Source organism: Bison bison, unplaced genomic scaffold (assembly GCF_000754665.1).
Source record: "Bison bison bison isolate TAMUID 2011002044 unplaced genomic scaffold, Bison_UMD1.0 scf7180017864108, whole genome shotgun sequence".
NCBI classification, from domain to species: domain Eukaryota; kingdom Metazoa; phylum Chordata; class Mammalia; order Artiodactyla; family Bovidae; genus Bison; species Bison bison.
The window spans coordinates 2319598-2343119 of NW_011494680.1; the positions used below are offsets into that span (position 1 = coordinate 2319598).

The 23522-nt window shown below is 37.6% G+C and overlaps 1 protein-coding gene across 2 annotated transcripts in view; it reads right to left on the reverse strand.

Annotated features, from left to right (window-relative positions):
• FAM91A1 (family with sequence similarity 91, member A1) overlaps window positions 1-22179 on the reverse strand; it is a 38824-nt gene extending 16645 nt beyond the window's left edge. The window contains exons 1-16 of one of the 2 annotated variants that reach the window (XM_010838908.1): window positions 22141-22179; window positions 18418-18502; window positions 17269-17420; window positions 15656-15713; window positions 14902-14969; window positions 14250-14363; window positions 12931-13021; window positions 12454-12516; window positions 9504-9610; window positions 8921-8959; window positions 8314-8426; window positions 7779-7894; window positions 6843-6952; window positions 6427-6513; window positions 3892-4024; window positions 212-360 (exon numbers count right to left, since the gene is read on the reverse strand). In XM_010838908.1, coding sequence (XP_010837210.1) covers window positions 212-360; window positions 3892-4024; window positions 6427-6513; window positions 6843-6952; window positions 7779-7894; window positions 8314-8426; window positions 8921-8959; window positions 9504-9610; window positions 12454-12516; window positions 12931-13021; window positions 14250-14363; window positions 14902-14969; window positions 15656-15713; window positions 17269-17420; window positions 18418-18502; window positions 22141-22164 — 1509 coding nt within the window. In that variant the 5' untranslated portion in view covers window positions 22165-22179. Of the gene's footprint in view, window positions 1-211; window positions 361-3891; window positions 4025-6426; window positions 6514-6842; window positions 6956-7778; window positions 7895-8313; window positions 8427-8920; window positions 8960-9503; window positions 9611-12453; window positions 12517-12930; window positions 13022-14249; window positions 14364-14901; window positions 14970-15655; window positions 15714-17268; window positions 17421-18417; window positions 18503-22140 lie in introns of both variants that reach the window. The other variant, XM_010838907.1, reaches the window with a different exon arrangement.
• Between the last annotated feature and the right edge of the window lie 1343 nt (window positions 22180-23522).

Consider the following 23522-nt stretch of genomic DNA (forward strand, 5'->3'; position numbering starts at 1 on the left):
ATATATATATATATAAGTACCAATTAAACCTCACAAATTGAACATCCTACAACAGCAATAGGTACAAAACTGCTTTCTGAGTTGATGATTTTAGTATGTGCTGCCTACAATTTGAGAATCAATACATAAGACTGTTAAACCTCCCCTTCAGGTTGCCATGAGGAAGAAGAAAATAATGGCAGAGCAGGCTTCCCAGTGGGTCTTTCTTTACCTGAGGGGTGCAGCTGCTGACGGGCCGGATTTCATTGGTGAGAGGAGCCATGGAAACAAGCAATGTGTAATTTTTGTTTAGAACTCTGCTGCAGGTTGCAGGGTCCAACCCAAGAAGGCTTTCACAGCGCAAGAGATCCAGAGGAAAACCTGAATTGTGATCAACCACATACACAGAATGAAAGACTGACAACATGAAACAAAAATGTCGAAGATGAAAATATTGAGAATTGCCTTCAATTTTTTAAATAAAAATTAAAAATTTTTAAAATAAGGTAGAATAATTTTTTAAAAACACTTTATTTCCTAGGAAGTCAACTAAGACTTTCTAAGATTTAAAGCTAAAAGTCTTTATTCTGATCCAGAAAGATAACTGTCTACCGGTGTTTCTTCGAGCTAACCTTTCACTTTAAATACGTTTGCTTTACCTTACTTCCTCTCCATCATGGCAGTGCCATCTTACGAAAACCTAAGTGCCATGGGAAAGCTGTTTCCTTCCCTCCCCCAATTTTCAATCACTATAAAAACTTCACAGCCAAATTCTGAACTGACCAGAGGGGCAAGAATTCCTATTTAGAAACACATGCCCTAAACTAGGGTCCATAAAGCATGAGCTAAGCATGCAAATGATGTTAAGTGTTCCCACTTTTAATTCTTCTGGAAAATTCCAATTCTATCGCTTCTAAAAAGAGTTCATTGAAACTTCAGAAGATCAAGTTAGTCCTCTAAGCAAAAATGAATCTAAAAAAGGATATGGCTTGCTAAAAGAGCTTAGAAGCCCTGAGTACAATTGGCACCCAAGATCTTGGTCTTTAATACCATTTCACCACTAAAAGAAACCAGGCTCCTAGGGGAAGAGGCTGATTCCAGGGTTGGAGCAGAAACACAAAGTAAGATAGCTTTGTCAGAAAATAAGGAATTACTCCCCACCAAAATAAAAAAAAAAAAAAAAGATAGAGGCACTCCAGGACAAGAGAAGTCCACTGGCAAAATCTGAGACAATGTAGCAAAAAAAATAATAAGACAATAATGACTGGTTATACATCATCGAAAAAACAAAAACTGATAAATCCATACTGAGAATATAAGAGAAACCTGGTCCCAAATGTTAAATGAGGAAGAAATGGTGGAGTTGGGGGAAAAAAAGATCAATTCGCAGCCATCACAGTCAAGAATGGTTCAGACAAGGATCAACAGAGAATGCTAAATCTAGGAGGAAGCACTGACAGAGCAGGATATGTGCACGGTCGTAAAGTGTCTCCCTCTACAGACTGCTTATTAGTTGTGGGGGGAATAAAAGTGGACTGTACAATGTAGGAGTCAGAAAACACACTAAGTGGGTGGCCAAAATTCGCTAATATCACAAGGACAGACGCTTGATCATAGTGTAGCAAGCGTTTTGTTCTGCACAATCGGGGGGACAAGCAGTCTAGCTAACGGCATATGGGGCAAAGGGATTCTGGAGGGTGTTTGTGCCTGGCCTCTCACAAATAAGGGGAGTGTCTATGATCTTAACTAAGTTAGACCACACGTTGTTTTCATTTTTCAAGCAGTGCCTCAAGCTGTCTAAAACCAGAAGAGTACTAAGAAATTAGTCCTGTCACAGTATCAGAGGTTTGCTTCTACGAGAGCATCACAAGGCTTTTTGCTTTACAATGAATATCAAGTACTACATGATATACTCAAACTACAAATTGCTAATGACATAAAAAGAAAATTCTTTCTACTCAAAAATAGATGCTTAAACACCAATACTACAGAGTTTATTGTTTAAAAAGGAGCAAGACTGAGTTATCCCATCTGGCACCTACAAAAAGCTACTTTGTTTACATGGAGGGTATTAAGCCTTAATGCCCTAATAAAAAGTTAATTCTTTATCTGGAATGAATGGCCTTTTTTTCTATGAATCTGAAATGGTACTAGTTATACACCATTATTATAAAAATTGAAAATAGTCACTTAAATCATCTTCTGTGGTTCTAATGAGGAGCCCCAGTTAAGAAAGGCTGGTTAGAAGAATTAAACTTTATAAACAACCGCCGATCTGGTCTCAAGGGGAGGGAGGAGTTACTTACATTTTAACTTTGGAGCCACATCAGTTATTCTAAGCAATTAAAGCTCCAGTAACAGTCAACAACTAAATCTGCTTTAAAGGTTAAAATTATACTTTACTTTCACACAGAATAAGTTTAGCACAACCCATTAAGCAATAGACTGTTCATGAATAAATCAATAAAAACCTCAGTGTTCAAGAGAAGATAATGTAAAGGACAGAGCAAAGGGAAAACATTCAAGAGACATGGATTCAAGCCCCAGCTCTTCCATTTACTAATCATATGAGCTTTAATGACTAAATGCACAAGAGATTTAACCAAGAAAAGCTTGAATTTCTTTATCTATAAAATGAGTTACCCCTGGCTGGTCACTAGCACTCTGTAACATTCTTGGATTCTATGATGGGCAGTAGGACACTTCAAATATTCTAACCCATTATCTCTGAAAATCACATAAAAGTCTAAGAAAGTCCAGGGTCCGTGTATCCAGAGATATATTCAAGACTGTGGCATTCACTGCTAGGTCACATGATTTAATATTTGGTAACCAAAAAATGATTACTATCAACAAATGTTTATTTATCAAAATGAGCTCTAGTGTCTTGGTATCTGGTGACTTAACACTCACTTTCGACCGTTTATGAATAACCTCCAGCATGGAATCATCTATAATCCTGCTAAAGCGTGACTCTGAACCAGACTCTAAGCTGAGGGGTGGGTCACCAGGTGCTGAGTGTCTAGCCTCACTCAGCTGAACTACCCAGGGTTTTTGTTCTCCCCTCCACAACAACTCTTGTGAAGTGACAAATGATTCCATCCTAAATGTTTTTAACTGAGCTGAAAAGAAAGCCAGGTGCTGGTGAAAGAAGTAGAATGAAAATGGTATGACTAAGAAAATGATGGTTCTTGGCCAGAAAATAGAACTTTTAGGTAAATGAGAGAATGAGTGAAATTAAACGTGACAGTGGTGCCAAAGGCCCCCAAAAGGCAACTCCCATGAATGTCCAAGGACTACAGGAAGCAAGGACATTCACAGTGTAATGTTCGTACACTGGTGCCCAAGCTGCTGCATCTTTTTAAAAGCACATTCCTGGGGCCACTCCTCAATTCAGGAGCTACTACCTCAACTCAACTCAAGTCTGGAAACCCCTTTCTATCACAAAACTGAGAAGGCACACCAAGGCACCAAGTAAAATACTTCAGTAAATATTACAGCAGCATTTGAATACAAAGGCCCTGTTTCTTATCTTTATAAAATGAATTCTTCATTCTTGATGCTTCATGCTTCCTAAATAAATTTTGTCATTTGTCCACCTCTCAAAACAGATGCCTGTTTCACATCTGTAGATAGGCATCTGCAGATGCCTACATCCCATACAGCTACTTAAACAAATTAACACTTCTACTCTTCTTACAGATAGCTAAACAAATTTAGATACTACAAATGTCAGCAGCACACAACAGAAGAGAGAAAGTAATATAAGAAATGGCTGATGAGTAAAAAAATTCATAGAAGAAGAAATGTTTTAAAATAAGTGATGATTAAATATGTGAGCATGACTTGTTTAATTTCTTAGAAAGAAGTTCCATAGGATCATGTCTTCAAAATCGAGTATATTTATCATACCATAACTGGGTTGGTCTGGCTGTGCAGTCTGAGCAACTAGATCTTTATTATGACGCAGAAACAGTATTGTATTCCTCAGAGTGAGCGCATGGTCAAAGTACCTCTGTGCTTCCCCTTCACCAGTGCTCTGAACCTGAAACAAGAGAACATATGGGTTGCAACAAAAACCACTCCCATGCCATTCATGCCAGTTTATAACCATAAAGTAGAAATCTTTAGACATTATTAAAAAATCAGCCTTTTCATACTGTGAAATTAGTTTTCTACTTGCTCTTTGGAAGAAAAGCTATGACCAACCTAGACAGCATATTAAAAACCAGAGACACTACTTTGCCAACAAAGGTCCATCTAGTCAAAGCTATGGTTTTTCCAATAGTCATGTATGGATGTGAGAGTTGGACTATAAAGAAAGCCGCACCAAAGAATTGCTGCTTTTGAACTGTGGTGTTGGAGAAGACTCTTGAGAGTCCCTTGGACTGCAAGGAGATCCAACCAGTCAATCCTAAAGGAAATCAGTCCGAATATTCATTAGAAGGACTGATGCTGAAGCTGAAACACCAACACTTTGGCCACCTGATGTGAAGAACTGACTCACTGGAAAAGACCCTGATGCCAGGAAAGATTGAAGGCAGGAGGAGAAGGGGACGACAGAGGATGAGATGGTTGGATGGCATCACCAACTCGATGGACATGCGTTTAAGCAGGCTCCAGGAGTTGGTGATGGACAGGGAAGCCTAGTGTGCTACAGTCCACAGGGTCACAAAGAGTCAGTCACAACTAAGCGACTGAACTGAACTGAAAAATCAGCCAATCAGAAATTTGCCCAGGCAATACTGAAATACATATTAACCCCAATCTTGGTTGAGCTTCCATTTGACTACACTTTGGAAGGTGACAGAAATTACCCCAACAAGTAAAACAACTTCAGCAACAAAGTAATGCCAAATTATAACATTATATGTTCCATATATGATTCAAACAGGGTGCTCAAAAAACTCTAAGATCTGTATATTCTGCTTTGTCTAGAAAAGTAGTCTAATCCATGGTCACCAATGATGCCACTTTTTTTATCACCCTGTTCACAACTCTGCAAGGGACAACAGAGTACGTGACTCAATACAGCTGTTCAGTATCGCTGAACACACAGCTTTAAATCACTCAACAAGGATTCACTGAGCCCCTGTTCTGTGCTATGACCTCCTTAGGATGTAAGGACAGAGGAGTGGATGGAACTCCTGCCTTCACTGGGTTTACATTTTAATGCATGTTCTTCTGACACTGAGTCAGTCACCTGTTTAATATGTAAAAGCACACACATTCCAGAAGCAGCAGAGAAAACAGAAGGCCAGGTCTACAGGAGGAAATAACTAATTATATTTGCATTACATTAACAAGATCAGCCAATTAAGTTTGATCAAGATGAAGCTTCTTAAAAAATAGCTAAGAAACTATTTTTTAAAAACTAAACTTCAGACTAAAGGGCTTTTCCAAGAATGTCTATGTGGTAAAAAAAAAAAATATATATATATATATATAAAGCATAAAAGAGATCTTCCAATTTGCTGTACTTGATAAAAGACCAGCTGAAATCCGAAAAATAAAAATCTGGAAAACATGTTAATATGTGCTAGAATATAAAAAATTTATTGGAAAAGATGATATACAATAAGAAATGGGGCTAAACAAGATATTAAAAGCATTGAGGAAATAGTGAAAATATAAAGATAAAAATTAAGGAGACAAATTCACAACAAGGATGATCTCAGGGACTAAAAAAGTAAAAATCCTATGGAGAAGGTGGGGAGGAAAAAAATGTCATGGTGTTTTTTTTGGGTTTTTTTTTTTTTTTTGAGATATAAAGTACAAAATTACCAAACATTCTCTAACATACATGAGTTCATCACTAAAGCAAGGAAGGTACCAAATTTATTAGTCAAGGAACAGATTAGACACACAAACTACTTGCTTAAAGAAGCACAGAGGACAGAATAAAATACTCAGGGAATGAAACACACCAAAAGGGCGATCAAGATTTAGAGTTAAGGAAAACTAGGCTGTACTCATAGGGAAAAGATGGTTAAAAACAAATATGGCTGAAGTCTTCAAGATGCTAAAAGGGACAGTGAGAGTGGATATAAACACGACACCCAGGGACATTGTTCCAGACTAAGTGGAACAAAAATTTCAAATAAAATTGCTTAAGAGTAGATTTTTTAAGAGTTATGATGAAAAGAAAAAAAAAATTAAAGGCTATTTTGGAAAAGTGCATAAAAACTGCATACAGACTTTAAGATTTCTGTACCCCATTTCCTCATTACGTCAGATTATGCTAAGAGCTTAGATGAGGTAAATTACTCTTTTAAAATCACAAAATTCATTCATCCACTCAATATGTTTAAAACTAAATGACTGCCACAGTATTAGGGTGGGAATGAACAAGAATATACCAAAAATCTACATAACCAACAACTGATGTTTTATCAAGCAAGAAAAGAGTCCCAACACCCTGACATCCCATAAGCTACCTAGATTTACCTTTTCTAGTTCAATAAGAAAGCTGTCCAGAGACTCATCTGAGAGCTTGCCAACTTCAAACATTGTGACTGCATGGCTTTTCAAATTCTGCAATAAAGAAACAAAAACAAAACTGAAATGTACTTTATCTGAGCCTATTATTAGTAAGTTCTAGCTTTCCCTCTGAATGCTAAGCATCTTATCTTGATACTACACTTTCCAATATATTTAACCTCAAGTGTGCATAAAGACTTGATTTTTCTAATTACAAAAGCAGCCCTCACTAAAAAGCTGCCACACTCCTCTAAAGAATATAAAACAAAGCTGGCTGCATTTTCAGGAATAAATTTAGTACTTAAAAAAAAGATATAAGAACACTGAATTATTATGTACCTAATCGTTAAACATTTTCATATTTAAATAAGAATTTGACTTACTGGTGAAAGGTTTCCCATCATTAAAAAGGCAGTAAGTGTTGAGTCAAATAGGAACGCGATACGCTTTGTGTATCCTGTAGACAGATTCAAACTGTTTATACTGGCTGTGTCTGCTGGGGGGATAAAAATCATAGTTTAAAAATCAAGTAAATGAAAACTGTTCATTATCATTTGGAGTAAGAATGTGTTTCATTTCAGCTTTATTTAATAATTAAAAGTACATAATATAGGCAATACTGTAAGTCATAAGAGGTCCCAATTCTACCTTATCTCCAACATAGAGAAAGAAAAAAAAAATCTTTTAAGCCATTCACTTGTGCAGTAAATTTTCTGAAAGTCAATAATAAACCAAGACTTGATCACTGTCAGATCAAATGACTACCTAGCTTAACCTCTGTAGACAAGTCGCCAGGCCCAGGGAACAGAGCTACCAAGGGCAGGAATAGAAGCCACTTGATTGTGCCCTTCTCCTCTCCCCACACAAGCACATGCAAGCCCCTCATCCACTATGCTTTGTCCCCCTCTGTACCTAGAGGCCTCCCCGCGATGGTCTTCCTGCACTCGCCAGCTGGCACTCTCTTAGTCATTCTCAGCCCCAACACCATCTTCTCCATGAAGGCTCCCTAAACGCCTCTTGGCAGAAGGAGGGCTCTTCCTCTTTGCTCCCCAGAAACACCACAGTGCCTCTCACGCTGTGGTGGTTCTTACGGCTACATTCTCCAGACTCAGTTTTTAGAAGGAAACTATTGTATTTCCTATCAATTTGATACCCCTAAAATCTAGCAACATATGGGTAAATACTCAAAGATACATACTGAGTGAAGAAAATCCAGACCAAATCATAAATTAATTGTAAACCTGGAGAGTTCGCTTTATGAGTGTATGTGCAGACACACGGCTTATTTACAGACAGGCTCAAGCTGAGTCACCGCTAACCTGGGTCTTCTTGACTGTTTGTATCCGTGTCAGTAGCCGATGAAGCTTCCTGTACAGGGCTCCTACTTTCCCCGCCATCCCACGACAGGAGCATCTTCTGTGGATCTAAAGTACTCCTGTTGATGAAGAAAACAGTCACTTCTGAAAAACCACACAGATGACCATATATAAAAACAGCCACTGAAGTCAGTACTGAGCTTACAAACATTCACCTAAATCCACTCTTACATTCAGGCCCCAAACTGAGATGTAGCCCTAAAATATTCTGCACCCACAGCAAAGGTTCTTAACTAAACCCATGGACAGGCTTCAGAGAATATGAGAACATTTTAAATTTATATGTAACATATAGTATGAGCTTTTCTCTAGGGCAAGTGTCATAGTTTTCATAAGAGTCTAAAAAAATTTCCAAAACACACAAGATTAAACACCACTAATATATAGGGTTTAATCTGCTGAATAAATAAAATTTTGTACATAAAATTGTATTTTTTTCCCCAAAACAAAAAACTCTCATACTAAATAAATGAGTTACTTTAATCTGTTTACGGATGGAACATTCTTCCACGATGAATGAAGTTGGTCCAAATTTATTACTTGTCCTTTCTTGTGGGCAAACCCCAATCGGCAGTACATTGATACAGCATTCTAAAAGGAATATAAAGGAAACGAATATCTGAAATAAACTAGACATCAGAATGTCTGTAGACAAAAAAAACTATTATGGACTATGTTTATAGAGATCCTCAAATATTTTCATCCCATAGCCAGAAAAAACCGTTTTCAGTAAGCCTGGTCTTCCCCTAAGATCTCCACATAGGCAGGAGAGGGAAAGCCTCCAACCCTCTGGCTTGGCCCTCCCCAGATCCACACCCCCAAGAAGCAGGAGTTGTTGCTTTAACTGACATCACTGCAAGACACCGTAACTTCATTACAAGGCACTGCTCCCTGCTGGGCACAGACGGGTGAGGCTAGCTTTCACTCCCTAGGGTGGGAACTTCAGGGCTCTGGTCTTGCTCTGCTCTACTTCCTCTGACAATTAATAAGCATCTCACTGTTTCCGCTTCTCAGTAGCAAGACAAAAATCTATAATCCATTCAGTGCTCGTAACACAAGTGAAAAAGAGTAGGAAAATTACATACCTTAACCAGAGACAGGTCTATCTCAAGAACATTTGCAAGCTGGAAAATAAAATTAAAAATTATTTTACATTCCTAAAAATTATCAGTATATCATAATAAACAGTTACAGATAACTTCTCCATCATCAGCAAAATTTAAATTATCAATAATGGAAATACTGAATAAATTTGGTAAGCGGAAATTTCCTCTTTCCATATCTTTAAGACACTTAGAGTAGCACAAATCCAGGCAGTGACCCTAATAACTTAGCATCAGTTATAATTACTTGAGCTACTTTAATTAGAATTTTAATTAGAATTACTTAGCTTTAATTTTCTCATTTAAAATGAAAAAATTCTAGATCAATCATTTACAATGCTTTTACTATAAAGTCATATAAAGTTATTCAACCAAATTATAACTATATATATATGCAGGAAGTAACTTAAGAACAGTGACTTAAGTATATTAATAGTCGAAAATCTAACCATGTACGGATTTTTAAAATATTTTAGTTATATCATTAAATAATTTTATCCACTTGACACAAACTTATTTTCTAATCTTGAGGCTAAACTCTTTCATAAGATGTTGTCACACTTACCTCTGCAACATTAGTATGCTCATCTATTGACACAAATATCTTATAGAGCAGGGTTTCAAAATAATCACCTTGCACTCGATTCATTACAAAACCTTCAAGAGGAGGAACTAAAATAAACAAAACAGATGTTTTTCAGTGATTTAATTTTATAAAAGAAGAAAGTTTAATTCAAATATCTATTCAAAAAGAGACCTCCAACTTAGGAAATGAATTCAGCTTTTGATTCATTTTATCAACTCCACTGCAAGTTTTTCTAAAACTCCCAAAGTAAAGGTCATATACATAGTGGACTCTGATGGCAGAGCATAAAGCCATAAAAGTAATTTCACCCCCAGGGACCACTCAGCATTACTCAGGCAGAGAAGTGCTTATAGGCGTGGACTCAGGAGAAAGGCAGGGGGACTGTGGCTGCTTCAGGATGGGGAAGCCTGCCAAGGGTATGCTTTTGATTGGTCTTAGGCAGCAGGATGCCTGGTCTGAAGCAGAGAAACAAGGGCTGCGAGCTGCCATGCTATACAAAACCAGGGGGACAGAAAGTATCAGCTCGTTGTCCTTCTCCCATCATCCCTGCTCCATCCTGACAAAAGGGGAAACCCATATGTGTGACTGCCACGTTTATCACTGATGTAATTTGCTCTTTGGGGCTTTTTATTCTGTATCCTCCTTAATGGCAAGAGGGTCAAAACCTTTGTCAGCACAAGAGGCTGCCCAGTTGCTACTCTCCACCTGGCAGTTGTACTCACTTCTCTCCACCTCTTTGGTCCAGATGCCCTACTCCAATTTACTAGGCTGCGCTTCCCGACCATGAGGAGGCACTACGCTTGCCTTTGCCAGTCTCCCCTGTGGGCACACTTCCCTTAAAAGCATTCTGGGAAGATGTGTGCCTAGATCACAGGAGGATGTGGTGTCCCTGTGTCCTCTGACCCTAACACTACCTCACTGCACCCAAAACCTAAAAGTATTCCCAAGAGAGAGCAATAAGACAAAACTCAAGTGAGCAAAATGAAGACACTGTGAAGAACCACAATGCACACATCAGGGTAAGCTACCCAAGTTACAGCTCTGTCTCATGGCAGTTTCTGATTTGGTGCTACCCTATTTCTAATCACCCAAGAACTGTTAAGGATCAAAGGTTTCTTTTTAGAAATATTTCAGCAATCCCATTTTTTAATATAATTAATTCTTTTCCTACACTATCAACTATGTGAATAAGAAGTGTCAAAATTTACTGAATGCTTACTAAATGCCAGACTATACTACTAGCTGCTTTATATATATACAATTTCACTTAATCCTCTTAATATCAAGAGTTGTTAAAAAGTATATCTTATCTTAGAGATGAAGAAACCAAGGCACAAAGAGAATTTGGACAAAAAGAATGAGAAATTCTTTATCTCTACATAAAGAGATACAGAATAGTCTTCAATATATATTAAGTTAAAGAAGCAAAGCATGCGTTGGATACACCATCTATGTAAGAATAAAATCACACAAAAAACTATATACATATATTCGTGCATAGTATGTTTGTGAGAGAGTATATAGGCAACTTAGCAGTAGTGGCTGAGAGAGAAATTGAGTAACTCAGGTCAGGCATCAGAAACAGATGTTTTTACACTCTTTTGTAAGTTTAGGACTTTATAATCCTAATTATTGCCTACTCAAAAAGACATTAATAAAAATAAAGAAAAATACCTGGAAATAGCAAAAGAAAATTATTTTTTAAAAAAATAAAGGACAAGGAAGGCCTGGACATAAACACATATGCTGCTGCTACGTCGCTTCAGTCGTGTCCGACTCTGTGCGACCCCATAGACGGCAGCCCACCAGGCTCCTCTGTCCATGGGATTTTCCAGGCAAGAGTACTGGAGTGGGGTGCCATTGCCTACACAAATAAAACATAAAGGTCAGGACATGCTGGAGTACGACACCTGATGGAGGGAGTGTTTCTTTAATAAGCCCTATCACTCAGTTGTTAACAGTAAGGTTCCTGAAATGTTTTGACTCTTTATATATTTGATTACACAAGTATCTTAGAATGCAGATGATATCACAAACAAGAATAGCTAAAAGATACGATGGAAAACACATTTACAACACATAACCTTAATGTAACAAGTGCTTCTACAAATTGGCAAGAAATCTAACCTACAGAAAAAAAGCTCTACTGTGTTCAAAGATGTTAACCACGTCACCAAAATAAATAAATAAGGAAATGATCCAAATAGCCAGCAACAGAGTAATGGTTTAGTAAACTGAAACACTGCTGTTCTTGTTCGTTTGTTGTTTAGTTGCCAAGTGGTGTCTCTTTTGCAACCCCACAGACTGTAGCCCACCAGGCTCCTCTGTCCATGGGATTTCCCAGGCAAGAACACTGGAGCAGGTTACCACTTCCTTCTCCAATCAAACCTGTGTCTCTTGCACTGGCAGGAGGATTTTTTACCACTGAGCCAGATGGGAAGCCCCAAACTGAAATATACAAGGGTCTTAATATTGATTTAACTTGCAGAGGAAGTGAAGAAGGGAGGAAGAGATAAGCCAAAAAAGACGGTCGTTACATGAAAAAATAAGACACAGATATGTCTGGTAAAAATGAACAACATACAATTCTATGATATTACTGAATACATGTAGAAACTTACGCAGTGAACAAGGTTTAAAAGATGACATAAATTTATAAAGACAGATTTGATTTAGGATTTTAAGAAATTTACCTTGGATTTCTATTTTAATACAGTGTTTACACCATCATAAGATAAAAATAAAAAGAAGGAATATAAGTAAAATCACCACAGTGTGCTGTAACGTAATGAGGAAGAAATGGTTTTCTTTGAAAAATTCTAACACAAAGATCCCAGGATGATGTGTGTCTAACTTATTAGGGTGATACACAGTACCCAGCACCTAGCAGCCATTCAAAAAACATTGAGAAATATTACCACATACTCACCTGCTATACAACTGTCATCAGATATTGGTACATCCAGATAAACAAATCCTTTGTTATATAAACCTACAGAAGCAAAAGTATCTTGTTTTAGATGAAACAGTAAACATTAGTAGTTTTAAAAAAAAATAAAAACTTTATTCTTGATTTTCCATAAAAATAAAGATTCTTACAACTTAATGGTACGTGAAAAAGACAAGACAGAAGAAAAAAATTATTATCAAAGCTTTCAAAATCTTGGTTTCCCTCAAATGCTCAGAACTGCAAAATTTTTCTTATGATGCATTCACATAAATTTCTAATCTATGTGACTAATTACAGCCACACTGGAAAACAATGGACAAAGGTCACATTTCAAACAATACCACGCCTTAGGAAATATTACTATTCTTATCTAATTGATAAATAATAGCTACTAATTGTTGATGGCTTAAAGTAAGTTTTTATGTTGACAGAAAACCATTTCTACTAACCACTTACTATGGACTACATTGTAATCTAGTGATCCAGAGAGTTGAGGGCCTGCATCAATGATCTTATCAATAGCGCATTTCTCAGGCAAAGTGCATATCTAGGAAAAGCAAAATATTTTCAATTAAGTTCTGTCCAAATTAACTAATTGATGTCTCCTCAAATCTATTTACGTTTAAACCAATGATTATATCTCATTAATTATATGAACTACTCGTAATATTCATTCTTTACTCTAGAATTCAAACAGAAAAGGCTATGCACATAACCATCAATTAAGGTGCCAAAGTATGCTACCAACAGAACTCACAAAACAAAGTAATTTTAAGTGCTAATACTTGCTGATAAGTAGCATGTTCACTAATAAATACTAATATTTATTCACCCTTTTTGAATTGGAATCTGATCCACATACTGACTCTGAATGTCTCAAATCAAAAGCTAATTCACATGCCACAGGATTATCATCAGTGACAAGATCACTATCTTATGAAATAGTCTGATATCTTAATTGGAAGTAAATGCACTGAAGCAGAATTTCTAAGCCTTGCTCTCACTGGATTTATTCTGTCCTTGGAAGTAAAATAAAATGCAAATTAAAAAGAAGTCCACATGCTCACTTAATTCTTCAGCCACAGGGATATGACTGGTCTCTAGGCACCGCGTCTACTGCTCCACCTCCTTCTCTAATCAACATCTCTTCTTAAACGTATACAGCCTGTAACAAATGTGGTCTGACCACTGCAAATAGCGTTTCCCTTGATCTTGACCTTAGTGCTCTATCAAGCACCTAACACTTGAGTATAGCATTTCAACAGTGATTTAAGACCACAGCAAACTGTCCGAATTAAAACCCTGGACTTTACTCCACTGTGACTGGAGTCATTACTTCACTTCTCTGTGTTCATTTTCCTCACATATGAAATAGGCTACAAACAACCCCACACCACTGGGGTTGTTATGAGAATCAAATGAGACAATACAAAAGGCACTTGGAACAGTGCCTGACACCCTGAGCACACCAAGCACTCAAAAAGTGTTATCAATGTTACTGCTGGTAGTTGCGGCATCACGTCAACTGTGCATGAAACATCCATCTAATTAAATCCCCAGATGACCGTACAAGAACCACATCAAGTCTCCCTCATTAATCAAGAGTATTTTCGAAACTTACCAATAGTCTCGCCTACTGAGATCATTTACAATTTTGCATTTAAGTTTAATTTCCTTCAGGAACACCAAATAGTGTCACATTTTTAAAAAGTTCTGCAACTACAGTTAAATGTAATTTTTAAAAATAAAAATGCTTAATTTTTAAAGATACCTACCTTTATGTCATCTTCCGTGATATACGCAGCCTGCACCACCCACCAGGCCTCTATGGCAATTTCCACTGGCTTTACTGGTAAAAGATCACGTGCCGTTTTCCTTCTGAAAAATTTCTGCAATGGTTCAAATATCTGAGAATTTGCAATCATTCTAAAATTACTGTTTTCTTTTTTATTAATCATACTATAACAAGATCGTTTCTAACAGGCTAAATACCTTTTAAAATTCTCACGTTTTAAAATCTAACGTATTTTAGATATACTAAATGGAAAAAGTCATTCTTAAATTATTTCAAAATAAATTACTTCAAAACAGTCTCATTAAATCCAGATATTCAAAAGAAACCCAGGTGAAAATGTGTATCAATTTCACTCATAAACTGAACCCTGGGAGTGGAATGACTTAGGTTAGAAGATGAATGGAGCAGATTTTTAAAAATAAATGAAGCGTCCTATTCCTTGAACATTTTAAATTCAATAAGCACTTAAGCTATAACCTAGAGATACTGATGAGTTGTTTTTGTATTATTTCTGTATTAAGCACATTTTATTTGATCCAAGAAATCACAATTCAGTATTTCTACTACTTAAAAATTTAACAAGACTATGTGATAAGAGGTACAAGAATGAGAAAGAGAAACAACTAGCTTACCTTTGATGATCTGCACTGATTCATCAGATCAATGTATTGGTTTCTTCCTATGCCAAGAAGCCTTAGACCTAAAAGAGTCTTTCTTTTAAAATCATTTAATACATCTTGAAAAGTCAGTACACACACAAGTCTACTAGGAAAAAACCTTTTGACTTTCGTTCCCCTTTTTATTATTACTGACAATTAGGATCAAATTAAAAAGAAGTCTTCCAACCAAATACAAAAGAAAACCAATTGGGAGAGATAAATTCATGCTGACACTTTTGACAATGCTAAATGAGAAAATTTTTTAAAAGCAGAAGTCCTCCCAATTCCAGGAAGTCAAAATGTACTTCTCAGCAAAAGTTTCTTCTTAACACAACAGAACTGTCACATTTCAAATAGACACACTTCATTAAAATAAGTATAATTTTAAAAAGCAGCGAATTTTGTTAGTAAAAACCATGTATTGTGCTGCAAAAATACTGTGAGTGAATTTTCTTCCTCATTTAGTATACACCACAGCCCAAGTATGAAAAGGAACTTCATTCTCTAGAAAAAGACTAGTCCCATTTGTCAGATTTTGCCACTCCAAAATATCCTTCCCTTAGACATTTAAAACTAAATCTCACACTTGACTTACACCACCTGATAAAATTATCAATAATCTTGCTTATGTTCTCATCTTTCATGTTAAAATGCACACATTACAACACAGATAAGAGCACACATGTGCAAAGACACTAACCATTACCTGGCTCAGAGTAATACTTACAGTCAGCAGCAGTGAAATTGGGCAATGAATCATAACTTTTCTCACTGTTCATAATGTCCTTTTAAAAAGAAAAAAAAAAGTAAATGTTAAATGCAAAATGTCCTTACACCAAACACTGAGATCAGAGTCTGGCAACGCAGTGCACACAGGTCACACAGTGGCACATACCACGTGGCCTCCTGTCTAATAACTGAAGGTCAGGCTTTCAGGTCTGGGTTCCTCACAGTGCTATGAAGCCCAGACAGGTGCCCGGCAACCTCTGCCCTGCAGAGGCTATGCAAGGAATACCTCCCTTCGAGCTCAGGGTTGCAGGCTCTCCACACTTCAAACCTGATCCTAGACTCCTACCCCAGGGCAAGAGAGAATCCCAAGAGAAGGCCTGACAATGCGTCACAGCACTGCCAACAAAAACCCAACGACTAAGTAGTCTTTGCTCCTCCGAGTCACAACCAGCAACTCAGACAAAGTCAGTATCTGGCTTCTTCCAACCCTCATCTGTTTCTCCAGTAATAAACCAGCTGTTTACTGTGGGGATAAGACCCATTTTCAACCCAGGAGTTATACCCAATGGTTTAAGAACAGAAACCAGAGAATAGCAAGCATATGAATGGAAAGTGGGACAAAATCTCGCTCTGTTATCTCCCCCAAACCTGTGGACAACACCAGGAAAATAATCAGAGAGACAGCAATAACTATTCTACATTCTGCTCAGCTGCCACCTTCTTTATGCTGCACTGGTTCCAGGGAAAGAGACTGGCAGGAACTCAGCTGCCAGGCCTCAACCTTTACTTTGTATTTCCTCCAAAACAGGGACACACAGGAGACACGGGGCGGTAGCAGTGCCTTGAAAAGGGGGTTTAAGAAGACAGAGGGAGCTCCTGTGAAGGCAGCCTTATCCTGCAGGCGCCCAGCTTCTTCAGTTCTATGTGCCCTCTGCTCTTCAAGGGGCAAGTGAGCCCAGAACAGCAGCACTCAAACAGAATTAAATCACCAATGAATACCAGATAAATACTGCCCATCTTTACATAAAGCTCCCTTAAAAGCAGTGTATGAACTAGTACTTAACGTTATTCAACACAAGCCTAAACATTGCCTTTGGAAAAAGGCTAACATCTAAAAGTTAATAATCACAGAAAGATTAGCAGCCTGGACCAGTAATATATTTCTATTCTTCTGAACCATGCATTATATAATGTTGAGTCTATATCATCAATGATTCTTTCTACAGTTAGCAAATAGCTAAATACATTAAGCTTCGAAGCTTAATGTTCAATTCTGTCAGCCACATTTTCAACCTTAACCACGTATTAAAAGCAATGAATTTTATACAAACTGTGCTAACATAAATGACTGATTAACCTACAAGAGCACAAGGGGTCAACAACATCTTCAAGAACACAGAATAAGAACAGATACTTTTCCACTGTGAAAACACTGCTAAGGACACCTACTTGTCGCACAACAGTTACCTTGTAAACAACTGTCCTTTCTACACTATCAGTTCAGAAACAACGTCCACCGCGGCTGGGTGCCACAGAGCTGGTCATCATCCACAAAGTGCCCGTGACACGAAGTCTCATCCCTCCCCTAATTCATATACCCTGTAAACTCACCTCCATGATCCCAGTGTAATATGAGAACGGTGTTATCCTCAGGCCTTTCACCATGATGTCTGATAAATGGTAAGGGTACAGCATGAGATGATCTCGACTGTACTTCAACAGTTCCTCGTAGTACTTGCGTTCATCCTTCTTGACATGCTTAACTGGGAGACAAAGGGAAATCCTCCAGTTTTATTTGACGTCTTACTAGTCAATGCAATGTTAAATTCTTTACAAGCTATTAATTAAAAATAAAAATATGTAAATTGGAAGAGAACAAATAAAACAACCTAAGCTGGAACAAAGAAACAATTATAGCACAAGAAACAGATTTCAGAGAATATAAGTAAAATGTACAATGGGACAGATAAGTACAAAAGTAATTCTTAACAAATCAAAAAGCAAAGAAAACGAGCATGGAATGTCTCCCCCCACAAAACGAGCTATAAACCATCCAATCCCTTACTATGATACTTTACAAAACAGCCAATGTGAATGGCAGCTTTCTATGAAATCGAGTCTATTTTAAAAAATTATCTGCTGGTCTTTGTGCTTTAAATGTAAAAAGACCTCTGAGTTCCATAGAATACACACTTCACATAGAAAACCTATTGCTGAAATACTATGTTTAAAATAAGAGCAACAAATGGGAGGCAAGATCAGCAGGGCAACAGAATAATCTGACAAATAAAAGGCAAACACTAAAACAGAGAAGTTCAAAAAAAAAATGGAGCCAATTATGTTTAAAATTTGTTCCAATTATTATAGAAAGAGGCTTCATTAAAGTTACATTATTTGGAAAATTTATAGAAAACAAAACAAAAAATTCAAAGTCAAAAATCAAGAAGTAATACAATTCTTTCTGGCATATTTTCTTACATAAAGTAAAAAAGAGGACATCTGAATCAAAATTAGTACTCTGTAGGTAAAATAAATCTATAAACAAGACTCTAGAAAATAATTTTCACTGGAATTAGAAGGAAAAATCTACTTGCTAATGCAAATTATTGTTAAGTGTAATGGGTCATTATAGAATTTCATAAAGTCTGTACATGAAACGATTTCAGTACTATGAAATATGGTGAAAGATAGGAGAGATTTATGAAAATGATAACTCTGCAACAGTCAATTCTATCTCAATGTAAAAATGGCTCTACTTACCTAAGTTATTTCTATATCGTAACTGATTGCGGATACTGTACAGGACAACCTGCTTCTCATATTCTCTCTGTGAATTTCCAAGACTCTAAAAAAAAAAAATTCAAATAGATTTTAAATAACTAAACCAAAGTACTCTCCCTCCTTAAAATTTCAATACCATGCACCCCAATTTTATTCTGGAATCTCTAAGTTCAAGAACTGAGTAAAGGTTTTCTTAAATTTTATCATACAAACTTTTCTGCAATGGTATTAGAGCAAAAAAAAAAAAAATGTGTTTATCTTCAGTCTGCCTTTCTAAAAGGATTTAATGACACTATCTAAAGTATTTTATATATAAAGAGCAGTCAGAGAGCATAACTGCACTTAAGTTAACAAAAAACTAAATTTTACTAATAAAACATTTCCTTCTTGCCGGTTTCCAATTTGTGTGAATGAGGATGGATGGTTTCTTGCACCTACATTTTTTTAAAATTTAAGAATGGCCACTAGGAACAGATCCCTGTCTGATAACTACTTGCAGTTGAAGGCTATGATTATTAAAAATTAAGATTTCTGAGGAATATATATTTCAAATGTACCTCTAAATAAGATTATTTCTTAAAAACGTCATCTAATGGTCTCATTAGAAAACATTTAGACAATTCTGGAAAATAGAGTTGTCTAAATTTCCAATATATTTTTTAATGAGCAAAATACTTTCTGTGAACTTAGTGTTTTAAGTTCAAAATTGGTTTTTCATGAAAGCAAAGTGTAAGCTGGTCTGATTAGAGTTAACATTACACTCAATGTGAGACCATAAACTACATTTAATATGTGACTGCTGCTACTGCTAAGTCACTTCAGTCGTGTCCGACTGTGTGTGACCCCATAGACGGCAGCCCACCAGGCTCCTCCGTCCCTGGGATTCTCCAGGCAAGAACACTGGAGTGGGTTGCCATTTCCTTCTCCAATGCATGAAAGTGAAAAGTGAAAGTGAAGTCGCTCAGTAGTGTCCGACCCTCAGCGACCCCATGGACTGCAGCCCACCAGGCTCCTCTGTCCATGGGATTTTCCAGGCAGAAGTACTGGAGTGGGGTGCCATTGCCTTCTCCGATGTGACTGTTATCCCCCTTCTAATTATTAGCCATGATCTTTCCAATATACTATTAAAAAAAAAAAAAAAACCTTAAGAGATTAATGGAATATTCATTGGAAGAACTGATGCTGAAGCTGAAACTCCAACACTTTGGCCACCTGATGCAAAGAACTGACTCACTGGAAAAGACCCCAATGCTGGGAAAGATTGAAGGCAGGAGGAGAAGGGGACAACAGAGGATGAGACGGTTGGATGGAATCACCAACTTGATGGACATGAGTTTGAGCAACCTCTGGGAGTTGGTGATGGACAGGGAGGCCTGGTGTGGTGCAATCCATGAGGTCGCAAACAGTCAGACACGACTGAACTATTGAACTGAAGAGATTAATGACAGAAAAGATTAGAGGATTCAGTTACTATACTTCTAAGTCGTAGGTTTTTGACAGCCAAGGTAAATGTCCACATACATACTTTTATTTAAGGCCATCTTCATAAGACAGATGAAACACATCTAACTGGTACATAACTGGAACTATTGGTGGTTCTATTTAAGAAAAACTATTTAAGAAAAAAGGGACATAACGTGAGAAAACTAAAATGCTGAAATGTATGTGCTTACATTATTTTCATCCACTTTAACATTATAGGTAGTTAGAAGTTAAAGCTTATCACAGAGAAACTGCTCTCCCATCTCTGATGCAGCCCCAAAGTCAAGCTCAGGACTGAAGATATTTAGGGGATTCAAAATACCAGGCTTTCTATAAAACTTTTAAAGGATCTCCTCTAGCTCTACTGCTAAATCCTCAAGGAACACAAAACACACATACACACACTCACTCACTCACATAGCAGACAATCTGCTAAAATCTTAGCAACTCTCAAACTTGAGGATTTGCTCTTCTGTTTCAAAATAAGCCCCTTAATTTAACCTAACTTACAACCATCTTTAAAATTCTGTTCCTGGTTAACTCCAGGATAAAAAGTGTAAATCAAACCACTTACACAAAATACAAGGGCCCTGTTATTTGTAAGCTAATTAGAGAACAGAGCTATTAAACATCTAAGTCTTTGCCATAGTCATTAAGTGATGACTGGTTCTGATCAATACATGTGTGCACGCACAAATAACTAAAAGCTACATTAAAAGCTGATTCTATTCTTCACTACCCTGGTACCTAAAATATTAACTGCTATGTTCACAAAGATTCTTTGCCTTCTCTTCCACTCCTACCCCAAATTTCCCATCATTCACATTTTAAAACACTGTTGCCTCTACAGGAGGCAAATAAAGAAAGGTCGTTTTCCTCTGAGACAGTGCTGACCCTGCAGAAACTCCAACCAGGTCTGACGAATGAAGCTGGGCCGCATATAAAAGGAACTGTAACAGATGGAGTGCCACAGAAACTGGCTGCAAAACATCCACTGTGCATCAGATTAGCATAAAGCATTTTTTCCTAAAGCTTTTGCTCCACAAATCCTGTCCCAATATGCACCCCCCTCATAGAAGTACATAGTGTTTTTTTTTAATTGACCCTCCTTGGATCACACAGAATCACATCATAAAATCTCCCTTCAAATAAAACAACTATGAATTGTTTTGAACAATGAATACTGGTAAACCTATAGTTTTACCAGTAATCCTCAAATCCTCAAAAATCCACCCTCCCCCCCCCCCCCGCAAATCCTCAAACAATGGTGTGATCCACAACTTTTTAATATATTCTTGGAAGTCTAGTATAGCTCACACCAAGTAAAAAAACCTTTCATCTGATTTACATAAAAAAAAATGTAATACATTTTTAAAAATTAAAAAAAAAAAAAATCTGAATCACCTTCCCCCAACTTTCAGAAATGAATATCTTCCAAATTAAACACCTCAAAACTTACTGGAAACTCTTATCAAAGTACTTAGTCTCTGTTAACACCAAAAAAAAAACCAAACCCAAATTCTTTTCACACAAAGACTATTCCCCACTTTTAAACTGACTTTAGCTCCAGGAAAAAAATCTCAAACTGATGCTATCATTCCTTCACTCCAGAAATATTTACTGGAAGACAACTACAGCCCTATAGACAAGAAATACAGTGCTGGGGGTCATCTACTCTAGATTTAGGTCGGGGAAACCGTCCTGGAGGAGTTAACATCTGGATTCAAGAAGCAACAAGTAATCTTTGGCGACAAGTGGTAAAAGGGCTGGGTTTGCATTTTAAAAACCTCGCCCCAGTATAGGATGAGGAATGGATAGGAGGGTCTTTTTCTGAAGGCAAGAGACCAGAGAGAAAGCTGATGTAGTAAAACAAGGTAGAGCCTAACATAGGAAAACAGAGCAAGGCTAAGTCCAAGAAGTAACTTGTACAGAGGGGTTTTCCAACACCTTCGACAAGTGGAAGCTTTATCCTAAGCTAAAATATCAATTCTTTTAATTGATGTTACCAAAAGAAGTTTTAATTTAATGTCATGTTTGTACCAGATTGTAACACTGTTTGGAGATTATTTTTAATAGTTGTGACTAAGGTTTAGAAAAGCTTTGCCAACACTAATTAGGATCGATTATTTCTGTCGGACATAATGGAATCATCCATCTCTTGTCTATTAAGCTACATTTATTTTTGTGAAAGGAAGAGTAAACATGGAAACAAAGGCTTACTGGTTCTTCCAGTTGTCTTGCCATATGCCACAAAACTCTAAAAACACAAAGTGTCCATCAAGGCCCTCATTCAAGCTTAACAAGAGAAGGTTTAGAGCTTTCTGGCGCTTTCCTCCAGGTTTAGAGCTTTCTTCTTGCTGTTCAAGATTAATGTCACAAGGGCAGCCACTGCCACCCAAGAATTCGGAGTTCCTTAAATTTATCTTTCCACTTTCTTGTGTTTTTGGTATCTTGAAGTGAAAGCATTTTCTCTGCCACATGATACACTGCCAGAACCTTAAATTATTCATTTCCTGGAACTAAGACCCCAAGCTGAGAGCTGCGGCAAAGTAACAATCTGTATACCATCACCACCACCATCCCAAACCCTCCAAATATGCCAGTGTTCAGAACCAGTGGAAAACAGAATTTCACTCCCAACCAAGTAAAATGGTGGGAACTTGAAGGTCAACCACTGACCAGAAAAAAACAGTACTTTCTATACAGCACTCACAGCTCCCTTCGTAAGCTTCACCACCACTCGCCATATCATGTATTTACTCATTCGTTTACTGTCCTTCTTTTCTAAAATGTAAGCTCCATGAAGACAGGACTTTCCTTGTGTTGACTGCTGCAAATTACTCGCACCTCAAACAAGGCATAGTACATAGCAGGTCTTCAACAGATATCTGCAAAACGGAGTCAAAATGACTCTCAAGCATTTGAGAACTACTTCTGAGGGAAAAAAGGCCAAACCTCCTTGTCACTCTCTTGTTGCACCATCTCTAATAAACCCACCTCGTCGGGAGGCTAAAGTCCAGCAAAAGAAAGTAGGAAAGCTCTTCAAAATCCGGCCCTGACAGCTCCCACCCCCAATCACTAACCAAGCCCCACCTCCAGATTGTGAAAGCACGCTTTCACTCATCTAAGCTTTTTTAAAATGACCTCTCTCGTTGGAAAATCTTTAATCCCCCTCTTTTCTAGCTATCTCTTATTTGTCTTTTAAAACCCGTTTTAAATGCCTCTCCTACACATCCTCCTGATACTCCATTGACAGTTTCTGAGTCCCTCCTCTGTGCGCGCCCCTACACTATGATGCTGGTTCGTGTGAGCAGCTATCAGCCTGTAACGCAGTCATCTGTTTCTCGTCCCTCTGCCACCATCCCCAAGTTCTGAAGATCAGGAGCTGTGTTTCAAATTTGTTTCGAAGGTGTCTAGCCCAGTGCCTGGTGAAACGAAGACCGCGTGCGAAGGCGCCAGGCGAGTCCAGTGGACACCATTCCATCCCATTTCGCAACAGCCCCATCCTGCCCTTGTGGCCCCAGGGCCACCCCCTCCCCAGCCGCGGGTTTGGGATCGGTTAAATCCAGACCCTTAGCGGGGCAAGGCCGGGAGGGAGCTCA